At 56.6% G+C, this 19,598-nt stretch overlaps 1 protein-coding gene across 2 annotated transcripts; it reads left to right on the forward strand.

Annotated features, from left to right (window-relative positions):
- The first annotated feature begins 13,255 nt into the window (after positions 1 to 13,255).
- On the forward strand, positions 13,256 to 17,764 carry LOC134432655 (uncharacterized). Of its 2 annotated transcripts, none has more exons than XM_063181554.1 (5): positions 13,256 to 13,612; positions 14,007 to 14,308; positions 14,687 to 14,813; positions 15,267 to 16,241; positions 16,652 to 17,764. In XM_063181554.1, exons 1-5 carry the CDS (start codon positions 13,577 to 13,579, stop codon positions 16,880 to 16,882), a joined length of 1,671 nt encoding a protein of 556 aa, XP_063037624.1. In that variant the 5' UTR covers positions 13,256 to 13,576; the 3' UTR covers positions 16,883 to 17,764. The 2 variants fall into 2 exon arrangements, with proteins under 2 accessions (XP_063037624.1, XP_063037625.1); XM_063181555.1 differs by having other exon boundaries at positions 13,256 to 13,591.
- Positions 17,765 to 19,598: the final 1,834 nt, after the last annotated feature.

Here is a 19,598-nt window from a genome sequence, read left to right on the forward strand (position 1 = left end):
AAGTGAAGTCCGACTGCCAGATTTCTGAGGGCTTGAGACCTCTTGGGTTGACCCCGCAGGTCCATAGGGGTGACTTCTGGCAGTAAGGGCAGGTGGCCACCACATGTTTTGCATCCGCCGTCGGGATTCCGCATCTCTTCGCCAGTGCTTTGACTCCGATGTGGAGCGACTCATGCAGTTGACGAGCTTCCTGCAACGTCCAAACGCCTTTTGCTGCGGGGTCCGCTTTGTCATTGCCGATCTGGAAGTAGCCTTTGACTGGGTTGTGGCTGTTGATGTGAATGACTGACATGGTGCCCTGTCACGAGGACAGTGCTTCTTCCAGCCTTAGGGCTGCTGCTGATGTCGACACACCTGGTCCTGCCATGGCTAGGCAGAGCCTTGCCACGAATATAGAGTCTGTTACAATGTTGAGGTGTTCTTCTTGGAAGAGTCCGTACGCCATGATGACTGCTGCTGCCTCCAGCTGTTGCACTGACAGTGTGGGGTCACACGCTTTGACGCAGTGCCATTGCTCTCCTGCCTGCCACACTGCTGCTGCGGTTGAAGTCGTGGAGGAAGCGTCTGTGAAGACCGTTGGTCCTGGCTGCGGTCGATCCATGACCTTTGGTGGCATGTCCATGTCGACTACGGTCAGCAGCTTAATCCAGGGTGGCTTGGAGGAGTAGGAGATTTCTCCTCCGAAGCTGGTGAGAGCAAGGGCTAGGTACTCCGATATTGTGGCTGACTCCGACGTCGGTTGCTTGTGGAAAGGGAGGTGGATGCTTGTCAGCTCTGTTCCCAAGTGTCTTGAGGCGAGTTTCCTGCCCTTCGTGATGAGGTTAGCAATGCATTCGATTCCCAGGGAAAACGCACAAGCGGGTCTTCCGAGCACCACCCATTGAATGGGTCGGGCCTTTTCAGAAGGTCCTTGGGCCAGTGCTCCCACTCCCCCCTTCAGTGTAAAGTGGATGTATAGGTCCAGCGGCATGGCTGGGTTCCACCTGGCAAGTATGCCAGTGGACATCTGGCTTTCAATGAAGTCGAGGGAGCTTGCTGCCTGCGGTGTCAGCTCCTTGGGATCCCAGGGGTTCTTTCCTTTCAGGAGGTCATATAAAGGGTCCATGACCTCAGGAGGAATTAGAACGATGTTGCGAAGCCACTGTAGCGATCCCACCAGGCGTTGCACATCGTAGAGTGTTTCGATGTCTCGATGGACCTTCGCCCTGGGGGGTGTCATGTAGAAGCTTGTGATCCCCACTGCCAGGATGGTCACGCAGGGTCCTCTCATGATCTTTGCGCTCACGATCTCAAAGCCATTGGCCTGAAGGGTTTCCGTGATTGTGGACACCAGGTGATCTACTTGGCTTGCCGATGGTGCGGCGACTAAGATGTCGTCCATGTACTGGATGATGGTTGCGGTAGGGTAGGAGTGTCGGACCGGCATCAGTGCTTTGTCTACAGTGATTTGGCATATGACAGGGCTGTCAACAAGACCTTGTGGAACTACCCTCCATTGGAAGCAGAGGTTGGGTCACTCGCCATTTCGAAACACCATGGAAAAGGTGAACCGTTCTCTGTCCGCAGGGTGCAGAGGTATTGAAAAGAAACAGTCCTTGATGTCCAGTACTGCGCACGGCTGCCCTGCGGGGATGGCTGAGTTCGCGGGAAGCAGTGTCTGGACTGGACCCAGGGGTCGGATCGTCTTGTTCACTTCTCTCAGGTTGTGGATGAGGCGATAGCCTTCTCCAGACCTTTTGGGGATCACGAATACAAGGGTGTTCCATAGGCTGATGGAGAGTTCTATGTGACCCTTTTGCAGTTCGCGGTCGACCAGTTCCAGCAAGGCTGTCGCTCGAGGCTCTGTCAGGGGACACTTCTCAACCCATACGGGGTCTGATGATTTCCAAGTCAATTTGATTGGCAGCAGAGGCTGTACGACAGTGGCCCTCATGATAAATTTGTGATCCTGACTCCTAGCATAGCAAGGACATCCCTTCCCAACAGGGGTGGAGAATTTTGCAAAATGTAGGGGTAGATTTCTACTGTCTGTTCTTGTCCCTTTTTCGTGTGAAGTGTTATAGCCACCAGCTGGGTGCTTTTCCATGCCCGGGACTGCCCCCCCACTCCGTTCACTGGAGGGACTTCTTTGAATTGCCAATGCCCGGGCCAATGCGCTTGGGGAATAATTGTGCAGTCTGATCCCGTGTCTGCCCAGAATTGAAACCCTATGACATGGGGATCCTGACTGCTGTAAAGGCGGCATGTCCCCCACACCATCAGGGGTTCCTTCCCTATTCTCATGGCCAAGGCCACCCAGGGATCCCGCGCTGGGGCGCCCCCTGCTGGTCCTGTGACACCGGCACGGCTTGTGGCGGTGGGGGGTGCGAAAGCATTACTGGTGTTGGTGTGCAGTTCTGGCATTGCGTTGTAGGTGGGGATATAAAATTGACTGCTCCCTGTGGGGGCATGGGGTAGGAGGGTCCCCTGCCCCACTGGGGGTTGCTGTATCTGGGCCGCTGCACATTCCAGGTGGGAGGGGGCTGAACACGGCCCGGCCACCCCCTCCCTCTCCCGTTTCCCTAAAGCCTGGATCTGCATTGCTTAGCTGAATGCCCCTTCTTCCCACATGCCCAGCATGGTCCCCTAAGTTCCCCTTGGCGTGGTGGAGCAGCTGCTGATCGGCACCTTGGCTGGGGGCAGTTTACCGCCAAGTGGCCTGCCTGGCCACACTTAAAGCATGCCATCACACTGGTTATTGCAGTGTGGACTGCTGCTTGGATGGGAGCTAGGTGCTCCTCCTTTGCCACGTGTCTGATCATGTCGGCTATGTTAGCCCCAGGTGGCAGTGATCTTAAAATGTCCTTGGTGGCTGAGTTGCATTGCTGGCGTAGGCAGTCTGCCAGCACGGGACCCTACGCCTCCGAGGGTAATGAGGAGTAATCTAATGCTGCCTGAAGCCTGTCCACAAACTGAGTGAAGCTCTCACTTTCGCTCTGTCTTATGGTTGACCACGGGGCAGGTTTAGCCACTACTTTGGAAGCCGAACGAATGGCCTCTCGGGCAGCCTGGGTGGTTGTCATAACTTCCTGGGCCCTTAATCCCTCAGCCTGGGCCTGGGGGGTGATCATAGTGGGGTCTCTACCCATCAATCTCTGTATACTAGAGCCGTGTAGTGGATGGTCAGGTCCCGTTATCTGGGCTAGCTCCTTTGTGCATTGATCCTCCCACTCTTGTTTAGAAACAATCATTCCTGCCCCATCAAAAATCATTCTGCACGCCTGTTTGATGTCAAAGGGGAGCATGTCATCCTCCCCAAAAACGCCATCAATAAGTGTGGTAACCATGGCAGAATTAATTCCCTTGTCTGCAATCGCTTTAATAATCGTCTGTACCTCTTTTGGATTTACTGGAGAATAGGTCCTTCTTTGGTTTTCGCCTGCCCCTCCCACGCGGACTGGGAACACTAGCTTAGCTGAAGGGGTGTACTCGGCGCAGGCTATCTTTATTTTTCGCCAGTCTGTAAGTGGGGTTCGGTCTTTCTCTGATGACTCCTTCACCCGTGCGGGAACACTGTGACTAGAGACCTTATATGCTGCTGCTCTCCCTCTGTTAAGGCTAGTATCCAAACCGGAGCTCCTCAACTCCCTCTCAGACTCGTCCCGGCTTGAGTGTGAGTCGGAGTCGGATGTGGAATGGCCGAGCACTTCCGGGCTGCTCTGCCTTTTTCTCGGGCCCCGACCCCTCCTGCAGGGGGCGGACCGTTCCCTCCCCCTGGGGTCTCCCCGCCTCCTGCTCGGGGAGGTCCTTGCCTTATACGGGCTTAATTTGAATAGAGCGCTCTGATTGGTCTCACCCTTCACCGCGGGGACCGCCCCCCCGCCCCGCTCTCCCGCGCATGCGATGTTAGGCGCGCTGACTCCATTTCCGCCCTTTGTCCCCTCTTCTCTTCCGCCCTGACCACCGGCCGGCCGCCATCTTCGAGCCCATACGGCGGCGGAGAGATTTTATCGATCCAGGCAGTTTCTGACCATCCCTCTGCCTCTCGCGCCTCCTCCGCCAGCCCCCCCCAAAAACACTGCGCCCGTTGCTCTGCACTGGGTCGGCGATTGGCAGGGGGGGGACGGGTAGAGGAGCCGCGGTTTTGTCGAGAGGCTCCGAGGGGGGGCTGGGATCTGGCGGGCTCCGCGGGGGGGTTGGGGGGTCTCCCGGGGGTTTTGGGCTTGGGCTCGGGGGGAGGTGGGACGTGCCTAGCCCCCGTGCATCCCCGTCTGCAATCTGATCACTTTCCGGGGTGGTCTGGGTCATAGCTCCCACCCCCAGCTGCGGAATGGCTATTAAGCAGCTTCTGGCAGCTTTCCAGGTTTCTTGCTCTTCTCGAGCTTTTTGCAGAGCCCGGATGACTCTGCCCCACGATTTTAGGGCTTTCCCCGAGCCTGAACACATGGTATCCTCGGCCAGGGTTTTCATACAATTATCCCACACCTCCGGGTGTAAAACATCCACGGGGCTCTCTATAGCCCCCAGCTTAATCAATGTCGACAATGCGAGAGTCGTATCTTTAAGCTTACATTCGATACCCCATTGCGCATGCATTTCACTGACTACCTTTGCGATCGCTTCCATGATTCGAGGGCGTCCCCTCCGCTGCACAAGGCCAGCTGTGCAGCCGCCGTCCTCTCTCCAGGCGATTCCCGTTCCCCGGGCACTGGTTCGATCCCGGGCTTTGGCACCACTTGTCGCCTTCTGATGCAAGGCAAGGCAACCTGGTTCTGAGGAAACGGCACGGCGACCCAAACTCTCCAGGGTCACTTGGGCCAAGAACACACGCAGGCACCAGTATGGTGGACGGTTCAAGACCTTTATTGTCCCGTCTCATCGGGTTTTATACTGGGAAGGTTTTTTCTCTACGTCAGGGGGTCTTACCTTACTGTAATTGGTTAGTAAGGAGTCAAAAGTTACTAATGTTAGGGGGGACTACATTCTTGGGTGATCCTTTATCACTAGGCGTTAGGGGGAGAGGAATTCTACTGCTTTCCGTGACATCGCAAGATTTTCCGAGTGCCTAACCCTATCTACTACAGCACCCTCAGTGCCCACAATGTCCCCACCTTGGGTGATTGCAGTAGCTTTTCCCAGGGTTTGAAGCTGGGCACCAGTAGGATAGGTACATGTGCGTGGCATGTGGGGAATGGGGGTCTACCTTTGGTCGTCCTGGAAACAGGTCGGTCATGCGGAGCACGAAGGATGGGGCGTTCGGTGTGGTGATTTCTCTGAGCACCTTGTCACTACTAAGGTGTTGCATGACCCACCTGAATGGCCGATGGGGGTAGTGATCTGGGCTGGCTTGCCCTTTGGCAACAAGCCCCAACAGCAAAATCACACAGAAACACTGTTGACACTTGGGTTCCACCCGTGCGGGTCTCTCGGGTGCTGCCTGACGGCTTGGTGGTCTGTCGTTTACCTCTGGAATGGGGATGTACGCGTCACAAGGACGCCCCACGAGCATGTCCTGTAAACAGAAACTCACATTCTTGGGTGATCCCTTATCACTAGAAGTTAGGGGGAGAGGAATCCTGCTGATTTCTGTGACATTGCGAGATTTTCCGAGCGCCTGACCCTATCTACTACACCTAGTCGGGACACAAATGCCTCCTTACCTGGTAAACTCTTATCACCAGATACAGCTGTTGACCTACAGCAAGTCCAGGGTAATGCTACTACCCCTCAAATGAGTAATTTTGTGTCGGAGGATGGGCCATACTGCGGTACCAGATCCAAGACCTCCAAGGCAGAGACTGTTTCCCCTCAGAGGAGTTCCTATGGGAGGAGTAGCAGGAGGTGTTGGCTTTGTGAACACTCCTCTAACCGCTTCTGAGGTGAGAGGACTCAAGAAAGAGTTGGGGCATTTAGTTGAGGACCCTGTGGGCATAGCCAGCAAAGTGGATCAATTCTTAGGTCCAAATATTGACATGTGTGGGAGATTAATTCTATTTTGAACATGCTATTTTCCCCAGAAGAGGTCCTGGTGATTAGAGCCACTAGCATAAGAATTTGGGAGAAAGATAACCATCTGGGACCCCATGTGCCATCAGGTGAACAGAAATTGCCAATAATGGATCCCAGTTGGAACCCTAATCAGGAGGAAGGGCATGATGGAATACAGGTCTTTGATAATGGGGGGGATGAGAGAATAAGTTCCCAAAGGAACTAATACCAAATTGGAATTTGAGGGTGCACAAGAGATGGATGAAACTCCTGCTACTTGGCTTCATCACCTAAAGTGGAACTTCGAATTGTACTCCAAAATAAACCTGGACACCAGAGGAGGTCAAGTGCTACTAAAGGTCAAATTTATTACCAAATCTTGGCCTGATGTATGGAGAAAACTGGAAAAGATTGAAGATTGTCAAGAGAAGGACATTAATGAGTTATTGAGAAAAGCATTGAAGGTGTATTTGAGGAGGGAAGAAGAAAGAGCAAAGGCCAAGGCCAGGATCATGGTTGCGGTAGCTAGAGAAAGTGTGGGGGCAGGCAACTCTATCCCACAATCCAAGGTAACAAAAGAGTGGCCGGGTCCACCACCAGGAGCAGGCAAGGATTCTTAGAGGTGACAATTAGAGGTGTCAAAGGCTTTACACTTTAGGGGATCCGATGCAACATCTAGAGGGGTAAACTTTGAGGTGGGACTCCTAAATGAAGAATTTGAAGTTTTGGTGGATACAGGAGCAGATAAGTGCTGTCTAAACAAAGTACCAGAAGGTATGGAAAAATGCCCAAGACCATCTGGGCTTGGACAACACAGCTGGGTGGAGGGATATCCAATAGAACTGGGACTGGCCAGTAACACCTAAACTTGTAATAGGGGATGTGAAAGTAAAAGGTACCTGTTGTTGTCTTGTTGCGTGTGTGAGAGTGAGTCACACACAAAATCAGCTTCAACTTCCTGGGTGAATGGGAAGGGGGACTCAGTGGAAAGAGGAGTGAGTGACCTGCACACGAGGCTATTGTCCCCAGGCAGGTGGGGGATTTGGCCGAAGGCTGTGTGTGACCCACAAGGCTATAGTCCCCCAGGCAGGTTGGGGATTTGGCCGAAGGCTGCGTGTGACCTGCAAGGCTATAGTCCCCCAGGCAGGTGGGGCTTTGGATGAAGAATGTGAGCAACCTGCAAACCAAGCTATTGTCCCCGGGCAGGTGGGGACTGTGGCCGAAGGGTTTGTGTGACCTGCACACCAAGCTACTGTTCCCCAGACAGGTGGGGCTGTGGCTGAAGGGCGTGAGTGACAGGAACACCAGGCTATTGCCCCCGGGTTGATGGGGACTTCGAATGAAGAGTGTGAGTGACCTGAACACCCAGCTAGTGTCCCTTGGGCAGCTGGGGCTGGTGCTGAAGGGTGTGAGTGACCTGCAAACCAGGCTATTGTTCCCCGGTTCCCCGGGCAGGTGGGGGCTGTGTTTTGCGGAGAAAAGAAGAAACCTCACAACTTTGTAAAAGTTGCAAAGCTTGGTATGTTTATTACAGCGCTGGACGCATGGGGAGATTTCTCTCCTCAAAAAAGGCATGCGTACCTCTGAGAACTTCAGGTCTCTTTTTATCTTCCTCTTAAACACCTATGCATACAGTTTCACAATAGGTTCATACATATTCATTTTTATGGGTTTCGTGTGACTTTTACCACTAGTTCCTTTTTATCAGAAAAAATTCCGAGGTCAGGTTGACTTGCCCCTACAGCAGTCCCTGTCTCCTTCTATCATCTTCTGTCTCCCCCCCTTTATCTCTCTCCTTCCCGGAAGTAACTTCACTGAGCTTAGGCCTTGAAGTCTGGCTAAATAACTATGGTTTCTAACCACAGACTCAACTCAAAAATGTACATTTCACCTAAATTAAAATAGATTTCTATCCTGGAAAATTTTCACTTTGCTTCAGTCGTGAGACACTCCATGGCCGAACTGAGTGATCAGTTAGCACAGAGAAAGGCAGAGAGAGAAGCCCAACAAGGTTGGTTTGAGTCCTGGTTTAATCAATCCCCATGGCTGACCACCCTTATTTCCACCTTAATAGGCCCTCTTACCATGATACTCCTGACATTGATTTTTGGGCCTTGCATTTTAAACAAGTTAGAATTGTTTGTTAAAAACCGGTTGGAAAAAGTTAACATTTTATTTGTTGACGACCAACAGTTGCATTGAGGAGCGTTTGTTGTGGACATGTTGCATTGTTTTTTACCAGTTGTCGGTTTTGCCGTGCATTAGTTTGGTAGCTTTTGCATTTTTATAACCTTTACACTTCCTGTGTTTTTAATTAATCATAAAGCGGGGGGGGGAAAGTGGGAGATTAGGGACAGGCTATTGGAAGATCTTGCGATATACGGGCAGACAGAACCCTTGCCCCTAACTGGTAAAGTTACTCAGCCCCCCCGTTTTGTTGGCCAGTGACCCCTGTTTGTGATGCAAGCAGAACCAAGGTTATATAACCCCATGTAACCTGTTAATAAACACCATTTGCTGTCCACCATATTGGTGTCTGTGAGCACGTGGTCAGAGCGGCTGGGGGATCGCCACCGTGCCGTTCCCAAACCAGGCCGTCACGCCTCAGCAGAGGCAACACCTGAGATCCCAAAAATCCCCTCAGGACCCCCCAAAAAAACTCACCTGAGATCCCCCAAAATCTCCTCAGGACCCCCCAAAAGCGACAAAAGAGTGGGGTGGGGCCGGAGCAGTGACGTAACCTCTTCCTGCTTCCCCTGTCCGGCCGTGCCGCGCTCCTGCGTATCCCCAACTGTCACCAGGGCGTGTTCGCCCCCCAGAGTGTCCCCAAAGCGTCCCCAAAGTGTCCCAGAGGGTCCCGGAGTGTCCCCAGAGGCCATGGAGCCCCATAAGTCGCAGCAATCCTGGGGCTGGGGGGGATAGGGAGGGGACAGAGGGGACACGGGGGGTGACAGAGGGGACAGTTGGGTGGCAGGAGACGATAGGGGTGTGGCGGGAAGCGGGGAGGTGACCAAGGGGTGGAGAGGACCGAGGGTGGCTGAGGGGATGAGGGGGTGACAAAGGGACAGAGGGGATAGCAGAGCCCCCCAGGGAGGAGACAGAGGGCACTCCAGGAAGGCACAGGCACCACTGCAGGCAGCCACAGGTGACACCAGGTCCCTGACACCTCCCCTGTCCCCTCCCCAGGTGCTGGAGTGGCTGGTGGCCGTGGTGGCCACCCTGGGCGAGCTGGTGGCCACCGTGACCGGGCCAGACAGGGATGAGCAGCAGCTGGAAGGGTCTCCAGGGTCCTTCCTGCACGTGGCCCTGAGGACCTTCATCAGTCACCTCCAGGACACTCTGGGCCAGAGTTTCATCTACCTGGGCCATGGTGCTGCCATCCCCTGGTGGCGCCGCAGGGTCACCTCCCCGGACCCCTACACGTTCTCCTCCCTGCATCTCCATTATGTCCCCTCCCTGGGCCAGGCCCTGGCCAGCCTTGAGGCCACCGCTCGGACCACCTGGATCGATGTGAGAGCTGCAGCCAAGGCCTGGCAGGAGCCGGTGGACACCTTCATGGAGATCTGGTCCCGGCTGGCTGAGGAGGCCAGCAGGCTGCGCAATGCCTGGGCAGAGGAGGTCACCATGAGGGGACAGCAGGCAGAGGCGTCCCTGGGGCTGCTGGAGCACTTGGTGGCCACATGTGACAGAGCCATGGTGTACCCCCAGGAGCTGCAGCACCGGCTCGGGGACATCGAGTTGGCCCTGGAGGGGACAGAGGAGCCATCCCCCGATATCCCCAGGGCCTTGGCGCCCACATTTGAAGAAGCCACTGCATTCCTCCAGGAGTTGCAGAAGCAGGCTGAGGACATCAAGGCCACCATGAAGGGGACAGAGGAGCCATCCCCTGGTTTCTGTGCAGCCTTGCTGGCCGTGGTGGCCGAGGCCGAGTGGCTGTGGGATGCCAGCGGCCACCTGGCCACGCACCACCTGCTGGAGACACTGGAGGACATGCACCCCTTCTCCTTGTGTCCCTGTCCTGGCCACGGTGGCCCTGGCTGCACGGTGGGTGAGCAGTGCCAAAGCGCCGTGGAGGAAATCCCGAGGCTGCTGCAGGAATGCCCCTGTCACCGTGAAGGCATCATTAGGGTGTCACCACTGCAGAGACTTGGGGACATTCTGAGGGCATTCTTGACAAGCTTGGGGCAGAGGTCTCAATGAGTCAGCCCCCTCAGTGCCTTGCAGCAGACTCGGCTGGGATTTGGGGGTCTGGGTGCGTCCCTGGGCAGTCCCCGCCGCTGAGCACTGATCCCACCCGGGGGGCCACTGGGATCCCCCAAAAACCGCACCTGCACCCCCTTCAGTGCTCCTGACACCCCCTCGAGCACCTGCATCCTCCCCTCATCGTGCACTGGGACACCCCCAAAAACCGCATCCCCCTTCCCACCCGCCCTTGAGCACTGATCCCCCTTGAGCACCAGGACCACCGGAGATCCCCCAAATCACTGAGCAACGGGACAACCCCTGCATGCACTGGGACAACCGGAGACCCCCCCCCCCGAATCACCGAGACCAGCAGACCCCCCCTCAAACCTTGCCAGCCTCGGGCACCAGACCACCCGAGACCCTCCCGAATCACAGAGCACCGGGACCCCCCCTCGTGCAGGAGCACCAGGACACCCCCCGTACATTGACCCCCCCTCACCGAGCACCGGGACTGGACCCCCCCTCGAACCCCGGGACCTGCCCGGGCACCGGGACCCCCCGGGCACCGGCACCCCTGTGCACCGGGACTGGGACCGGACCCACCCTCGTGTACCGACCCCTCCCCGAGCACCGGGCCCGGACCCCCCATTTGTGCCCACCCACCCATCACGGGGGTTCCGCCCCCTCCCCTTTGACTCCCCGGGAACAGCACCGGGACTGGGGGGGGCCCAGAGCGGGACCGGGGGGTCTCCGAGCGCTGGGGGGGCACAGGGGGGTCCCCAGCACCAGGGGGGTCCCTTGGGGCTCAATCCTGTGACCCCTACCGTTATCACCAGGGACCTCTCCCAGTTTACCGGGACCGCCCCCATTCACTGCCTCTCCCCCTTCACCGACACCCGCAAAGCGCTGGGAGCCCCCCAGTCCATGAGCCCCACCCCCTCAGTGCGCCAGGACCCCCCACTCACCGCCCCTGCACCATCCATGGGACCCCCACCTCACCGCCCCCCACTCACCAGGACCCTGCAATCCATGGGACCCCCCCACACTCACCAGAACCCCCACACTCACCAGGACCCCCCAATCCATGGGACCACCCCACACTCACCAGACCCCACCCCCCACTTCGGCACCCCCCGGGCCTCCCCGCTATTGATTGAACCCCCCCCGAAACGACCCCAGCCCCTCCCCCCTCGGCCCCCCGAGCCCCCGGCCCGCGTTGGGCCCCGCCGGGGCCGGGCTGGCTCCACCCCCCGGGGCCCCCCTGAGCCCCCCCGGGCCCCCCAGGACCCCCCGAGCCCCCCCGGTGGGGCCGGGCTGGCTCCACCCCCCGGGGCCGCCGCTGAGCGGAGCCTTTCAATAAACGCCGATCGGTCTTGTAGCCACGCCCACAGCAGGGCGGGGCCGCGCGGGGTGGCCAATGGGGAGCGGGTGAGCGAGAGGGTTAGATACGATTATGAATGGGAGCGTGGGAAAAGGGGCGCGGCTCCGGGAGCACCGGCCAATGGAGAGCGGAGGGGGCGTGGCCTGGGATTGGGCGGGAAAGGGCCGGCAAGGAGTGGGGGCGTGGAAAGGGGGCGGGGCCCCGGGAGCGGCGGCCAATGGAGAGCGGAGGGTGCGTGGCCTGAGTTTGGGCGGGAAGGGGCCGGCAAGCAATGGGGGTGAAATTACCCCGAAATTACCCCCCAAAAAAACCCAAATCCCCCAAACTCCGGTCAAGGACCACGAAATACTCCAAAAATACCCCAAAATTGCCCCCCACCCAAAAAAAAAAAAAATCGAAACTCCAGTCAGGGACCATATAATGACCCCAAATCCCCCGAAATTGACCCAAATCCAGTCAGGGAGGCTCAAATCCCTGTAGGACCGCCCAGATTTACTCGGGATGCCCAACATCCAGTCGGGACCCCCCAAAATCTCCTCAGGACCCCTTAAAATCCCCCCTCAAATCCTCTCACAACCCCAATTCTCCACAGCGACCCCCCAAAATCTCCACAAACCCCTCCAGGGCCCTCAATTCTCCCTCAGAAGGCCCCCAAATCCACTCCAAAGCCCCCCGGGAACCCCAGTTCTCCCTCAGGACCCCCCAAATCCCCTCATATCCCCTCAGCACCCCCAAACCCCCACACAACCCCCCTAAACTCCTTCGGGAACCCCGGTTCTCCCTCAGGGACCCCCAAAACCCCTCAGGATCCCCCACATCTCCTCATGACCCCTCACAGGACTCAGGACCCCCCATTTCCCCACAGAACCCTCCAAAACCCCCCAAATCCCCTCAGATGCCTCCCAAATCCCCTCATGACCCCTCACATCCACTCAGGACCTCCAGATCCCCTCAGGACCCCCCAGATCCCCTCAGGACTCCCAGTTTCTCCTCAGGAACCCAAATTCTCCCTCAGGACCCCCCAGTCCGCCTCAGAATCCCCCACATCCCCTCAGGACCCCCGGTTTTCCCTCAGGAGCCCACAAACCCCCTCATATCGCCCCAAATCCCCTCAGGACCCCCAAATCTCCCTCAGGACCCCACAAACCCTCTCAAGACCCCCCAAATCCCCTCAGAACCTCTCACATCCCCTCAGGAATCCCCCAGTCCCTCTCAGAAACCCCAAAATGCCCTCACGACCCCGGATTCTCCCTCCGGACCCTGCTCAAATCCCCTCAGGACCCCCCAAATCCCCTCACTTCCCCTCACAACCCCACCAAACCCCCTCAGGACCCCCCAGATCCCCTCACATCTCCTCAGCCCTCCCCATTCCCCTCATAATCCTCCCAACCCCCTCCTCACCGCCCCCCCCCCCCCCCGCTCCCGGTGCTGACCGCGGTCGCTGTCGCCCATCCCGCGCTGCCGGGGGGGGGGGGTCCGGGGCTCCCTCGGCGCCCCCAAATTCCCGCCCGGCCCCCGCGGCCTCAGCCCCGCTCCGCCTCCGCTGGGCCCCACCGGGACCACAATGCCCACAATGCAGCGCGGCTCTGACGACAGCGGCCGCCCCGGGCCGCCGCCTGGGGGGGACTTCTGACTACTGCCAGGCACAGCTTCTGATTGGTCCGCGCGGCTTTTGGCGCTTCTCGCCACAGGTCTCGCGAGAGAATCAGGACGCAAATTTGAGTGACGGCATCTCTGTGGGCTCCTAAATGCGGCCGGTAACGGCGGAGTCCGTCTGGAAATGGCGAGATGGAGCCTAAATCCCCTGGGGATGGAGCCTAAACCCCCTGGGATCGAGCTGAAGCAGCCACCCCTGCATTGGAGCGGTACCGGAAAGGGCGGGCGGTGACCTCGCCTGGCCCCGCCCCGCCCTCTTGGCGCTCCTCGCGCCGCTGCTCCGCCATTACCAGAGGCACCGCCAGCGGGGCCGGTTCTGTGCCTGGACCGGCGCCTGTCCCGGGACTCGTTCGCCACCCGAGTGTCCCCAAGGTGTCCCCAGTGACGATGGAGCTCCAAGAGGTGCGACAGGAAAGGGGAGAGGTGACACGGAGGGGACAGCGGGGACGGGGTGGGGCGGGGACCCGGCCGGTAGCGGGGGCGATGGGGCAGAAGGAACAGTGGGGCATGGGGAGGACACGGGAGGTGGCGGGAGGGGACAGGGGGGCGCAAAGGGGACAGGCGGGAGTGGCAGGAAGGGGGGAGGTGACAGAGGGGTGGAAGGGGGGTACAACAGGGGATGGTGAAAGGGGACAGTGGGGAACGGTGGGGGTGGCAAAGGGGGGACCAAGAGGGGACAAGGGGGTGACAGAGGGACAGAGGGGACAGCAGAGCCCTCCAGGGAGAGGACAAAGGGGACCCTGGGAGGGCACAGGGGCTACCGTAGGAGGCCGCAAGTGCCACCAGGTCCGTGACACCTCCCCTGTCCCCTGCCCAGCGGTTCCAGGCCCTGCTGCAGCCACGGGTCACCATGCCGTCCATCACGGGGCTGGACACCCTGTTCTACCTAGAGAAGGAGACGCTGTTGCGCAGATTAGAGAGAGAGTGGAAGTCGAGCTCCACCAGTGAGCTTCAGAAGCACCTGGTGTACATTGCTGCCACTTGGGGGCACCGCACTGCCGCCTTCGATGGTGATAACCTTGTCGCCTTCCTGAGCGTCTACAAGAGCAACCCATGGACCTGGCACAGGCGTATGACAATGGAACTGGAGGAACTGTTCATGTCTCGACTTCTGTACAGGTGGGTCCAGCTGGCCAGGAAGGCCACCAAGCTCTGCAAAGCCTGCAGGGAGACGGCCACTGAGGTGGCTGCCAGCGAGGCAACAAGGGCCACCATGGAGAGACAGCGGGTGGAGGCAGCCCTAGGGCTGCTGGAGCGCTTGGTGGCCGCGTGTGATGAAGCCACCGTGTTCCCCCACGAGCTGCAGCGCCTGCTCAGGGACACCAAGACCACTTTTGGGGGTAAAAATAAGTCATCCCGCAAAGTGCGCAATGTCTTGGTGGCCAAGGTGGCCGTGGCCGAGCAGCTGTGGGGGGCTAGTGGCCACCTAGTCAAGGATTTCCTGGAGAGAGCGGTTGACAACATCATTGAGTTCTCTTTCACCATTTGTCCCGACAGCTCCCTTGCCTATGATGAGGCTGACTGGTGCCTAAGAGCCGTTGAGGACATCCCAAGGCCCCTCCGATCCCCGGAGCGTTCCCAGAGCAACCCCCAGGTGTCCCCAGTGAGCGGGGAGCCCCAAGAGGTGCGATGGGTGGGGGTGGGGACAGGGGGACAGAGGGGACACTGAGGGGGAGGAGGCCATTACTGGGGATGGAGGAAACACGGGGGTGGCAGGAGGGGACAGGAGGTTGCATGGGGGACAGGAGGGAGTGGCTGGAAGGGGGGAGGTGATAGAGAGGGGAAGGGACATGAGGGAGGAGGGTGCAGTGGGGAATGGGGGGGACACGGCAGGGAGGGGACACTGGGGTGGTGGTGGTGGCAGAGGGGACAGCAGTGGGAGCAGGGGGGTGGCAGAGTGGACAGCAGGAGGGCAGGGGCTGGGAGAGGTTACGAGGGGAGGGGCAGGGGGTGGCAGAGGGAACAAGAGGCTGACAAAGGGATTGAGGGGACAAAGGGGAGCCCTCAGTGGCAGGGGTCACCACAGGGAGCCGTAAGTGCCACCAGGTCCCTGACACCTCCCCTGTCCCCTCCCCAGCTGTCCCCGGCCCTGCTGCTGCCGCAGGTCACCATGGTGGCCATCCTGGGCAAGCAGGCGGACATCCTGCCCAGGCGGGACACAAAGCGGCTCAAGTCCCTAGAGTACCTGTACTCAAAGCTGGTGGACTTCTGCATGAAGCTGGGGGCCACCATGAAGTCCATTCAAGACCCATGGTGGCGCCGCAATGTCACCTCCAACGATAAAGCCCGTCCCGCCTCCCTGAGCATGGCTCTGGCTGCCTACCAGCACACCCCATGGACCAACTGGCGCCATGTGGTAGCAGAGGCCTGGCACTGGCTGGGGTCGCTGAATGGGCAATTGGAGAACAGCGCCGAGGTGGCCAGGGCAGCCCCCGAGCTCCTCAGCATCTGCAGGGAATTGGCCGCTGAGGCGGCCACTGAGGAGGCCACCGCCCGGGCCAGGGAGCAGCAGGCACGGGCTGCCCGTTATGGGGCAGCTCGGGAACGCATGGTGGCGCTGGGCAAGGATGAGAGGGCCAGGCGGAAAACCCGGGTGAAGAGAGAGGCCAGGGTGGCTGCCAGAGAGGCAACAAGGGCCACCATGATGAGACAGCGGGTGGAGGCGGCCCTGGAGCTGCTGGAGCGCTTGGTGACCGTATCTAAGGAAGCCACCGCGTTGCCCCGCGAGCTGAAGCGCAGGGTTGGGGACATTGCGGATGCCCTGGAGAGCATGAACGACGAGCCCCCCAATGTCCCTGAGGACTTGGTGGCCAAGGTGGGCAAAGCCGAGTGGCTGTGGGAGGCCAATGCCCACCTGGCCAAGGGTCACCTGGTGGGGGCAATTAACAACATCACCAAGTTCTTGTCCAATGGTGGTCGTGCCAGCCCCAGTGTCAGTGAGGTGGCCGAGCAGTGCCGAAGAGCCACTGAAGGCATCCCAAGGCTCCTTCAACCCCCGGAGCATCCTCAGAGCATCCCTGAGATGTCCCCAGTGAGCACGGAGCCCCAAGAGGTGCGATGAGGGGTTTGTGGGGGTAGAGAGGGGGACACGGGGCAGGGGAAGGGGCAATAGGGGATGGAGGGGACACGGGGGGTGGCAGGAGGGGACAGGGGATCTCAAAGGGGACAGGAGGGAGTGGCGGGAAGGGGGAGGTGACAGAGGAGTGGAGGGGAAATGGGGGGGCGGCAGTGGGGGATGGGGGGGACAGTGGAGAGGAGGGGACACGGGGGCTGGTGGGGAGCGGCAGACGGGACAGTGAGGGGTGGCATAGGGGACAGCAGTGGGCGCAGGGAGTGGCAGAGGGGACAAGATGCCGACAAAGGGACAGAGGGGACAAAGGGGAACCCGGGAGGACACAGGGGCCACTCCAGGAGGCCACAAGTGCCACCACGTCCCTGACACCTCCCCTGTCTCTTCGCCAGCTGAACTTGGCCCTGCTGAAGCACAACACTGATGACTCCATCTGTCTCAACTCCGATCTTGCTGACGCTCCCACCTCTCTGTGCCCGGCCCCGGCCGCCTACGAGAACACCGCGTTGACCACCTGGGGTGAGAAGGGACCAGGTGACAATGGTGGCCAGCGAGTGGCACAGGTCGGTGTCCACGTTGGAGGACAGCTGGACCCAGCTGACCAGAGGGGCCATCAAGCATAACAGTGTTCTCCCGTGCCGCCATTTCCGCACTGCTTTGGCAGCCAAGGTGACCAGGGCTGAGTGGCTGTGGGTGGCCAGCCGCCTCCTGGCCAGGGACCACTTGGTGGGGGCACTTGGGGACATCCACACCATCTTCAGGTGTGGTGACACCAATGGCTCCATCGCCCGCGCGGTAGCTGAGCTGTGCCAAAGAGCTGCTGAGGACATCCCAAATCTGCTGCAGGGACAGTGATGTCACCAATGTGACATCATCAGGGCAGTGACATCATCAGGGACATGGCTGTCCTTTTTTCTGCCTTGCCATGTAGGATTTGAAACAAATATAGGGAATTTTCTGGGAATTTTCACTGAAATTGACCCAAATCCTGATGGGAATTCCCAGGGTAATGTCACTGGGGACACTCAGGGACATTCTGGGGACACTCAGGGACAGGGGTGAATGAGTCCCATCAAGATCTTCCAGCTTTTCACTGTGCCTGCAGCAGAGATGGGTTATAAATGACACTAACTGGCTTCTGCATTTCTGTATTGGCTTTTCCGCATTGTTATGAATCACCAGCAATTTGATTATGGAGGAGCTTTGACAGCTGGCCTGCAAGCAAAGCTGAGTTAAGAGAAGAAGTAACAATTGATGGTTACTAAATGTATCCATAGCAAGGGAGATGACAAGGCCGTCAGCATGGAAACGGTTTGGAAAAGATAGATGGAAATTTTTGTTAGCTACACTATGTGCCTAAGTACATGTATACGTGCCTTAATAAATTTCTGTAAAACTTTTGCCACTTATATTGACACTAATTGCTTTGCACCAATTAATATCAAGCTTTGTTAAGAGTATATAAACTGGAGAACATGCAGAATAAAAAACTTTATCTTCTTGGACCCTGATTACATGTGTGTGACATACACATCCAACCTAATGGTGACATTTGATACTGATATTGATTATCGATGATTCCTTGTAGCTGCTGGTTGGTGCAATATAATCTGTCAGTTCCTGTGTGCACCGTACAGCCTATTAATTATTAATTAATACCATCTATAAAGACTAGACTGGGCTGATCTGTGCTCTGTGTCAGACACATCACTGACCCCATTGAGAGACGAGTGGTCAATAAATCCATCCCAACGTTCCTTGAGGGGAGCACAGCCAGGGAGCTGCTTCAAGGCGCTGTCACTGAGATATTTCCCTTTGAAAACCCTGGGTGGGAGGGAAACACACCTGAGCAGATGGCAAAATTAAAATGATATCAAAGCCTTGTGGAATGTGGGTTAAAACATGGGGTCTCTAAAGCTATAAATTGGTCAAAGCTTCACCAAGTGAGGCAAAATGATGGTGAATCACACACTGATTTTTTAAACAGGTGAAGAGAAACTGCCATCAAATATACTGATCTGGATCCTGAGTCAGTTGATGGCAAAGCACATCTGGTTTTGTTTTGTGTGGGTCAGGCTTCAAATGATAAAAGAAGAAAAGACAAAGGGAGTTGAAGACATGGATAAACTGCTGGAGGTCGCCTGGAAGGTGTTTTGAGACAGGGCCCAACTGAAAGAGTTAATCCCGACCTAGCAAGAAGGCAACTCAGGAAAAGTCACCTAAGAAAGCTTCCCCTGTGGAGAAGGACCAGAGAGCATCCTGTAAGAAATGGGAGCATTGGAAAAAGGACTGTCCAGTGTTGAAAGAAAAATCATCAGTCCCTCTCGTAGCAGCGGTCCCCAGTGGGGAATAATGAGCATTGACTCCATGATTGCAGCAGGCTGATCAATCCCTTTGTTATACCATCCTTTACTACTAAGAAAAACCCATGGCCCTTGCCAGACAGTCCCAACACACACGTGGATCCAATTGGCCAATCAAGCCAAACAACAATCGCCAGTGGCCAATTGTTTTGGTTTGAAAGCAAAAGCTGTGAGAGACTCCAAGTCAGAAATACTATTTATTAGAAAAAGGGAACAAACCCAAAATACATGAAATACAAAAGAAAAAGGTCTATAAATGTATAATGTACATATTAATACATAATGTACATATGTATCTGAAAGATATGCATATGTACAGAGATATAGATAAATCTAAAATACATAATGAAACTTTACACTCAGTTCTCACTTTAAATTAGTTCTTCTTCTGGTACACAAGGGGTTTTCCCATCCTTCTGCATTATCCACCCAGCGTAACCAGGTCCTTGAGCAAAAACCTTCCTGCTCCAATTTGGGTGCCAAAATTATGTACTAGTTTGAATGCAAAACCACTGAGTGACTCCAAGTCAAAAATACTATTGATTTGGAAAAGGGAAAAAATTCCCAAAATACATGAAATACAAAAGAAAAAGATATAGAAATGTATAATATACATAATAATGTATAGAAAAGATATATAGGTGAAAATATATATAGATATAGATATATATAAAATAGAGAATGAGACTTTACACACAATCCTAACTTAAATTTAGGTCTCCTTGTGGTGCATAAGGGGTTTCCCCGTCCTTCTGCATTACCCACCAAGCAGAATCAGGTCCTTGAGCAAAAACCTTGCTGCCCACGTTTGGCGCCAAAATTATGTTCTGGTTTGAAAGCAAAACCAGTGTGACACTCCAAGGCAGAGATGCAATTTATTAGGAAAAGGGAAAAAAACCCAAAACACATCCAATAGTGCAAAATCAAAGTACTGACAGAGTCAGTACACAACCTGACACCCTGCTAGTTAGCGTGG

The sequence above is a fragment of the Melospiza melodia genome (genome assembly GCF_035770615.1).
Source record: "Melospiza melodia melodia isolate bMelMel2 chromosome 7 unlocalized genomic scaffold, bMelMel2.pri SUPER_7_unloc_1, whole genome shotgun sequence".
Lineage (NCBI taxonomy): Eukaryota > Metazoa > Chordata > Aves > Passeriformes > Passerellidae > Melospiza > Melospiza melodia.

What these genes read in the sequence shown, in the direction of transcription:
- LOC134432655 (XM_063181554.1), top strand. Translation starts at nt 13,577, where the DNA reads ATGGAGCTCCAAGAGGTGCGACAGGAAAGGGGAGAG. An exon ending in TGCGACAGGAAAGGGGAGAG is followed by an intron (nt 13,613 to 14,006) that starts GTGACACGGAGG and finishes TCCCCTGCCCAG; the next exon opens with CGGTTCCAGGCCCTGCTGCA. An exon ending in ATGTCTCGACTTCTGTACAG is followed by an intron (nt 14,309 to 14,686) that starts GTGGGTCCAGCT and finishes TTGTCCCGACAG; the next exon opens with CTCCCTTGCCTATGATGAGG.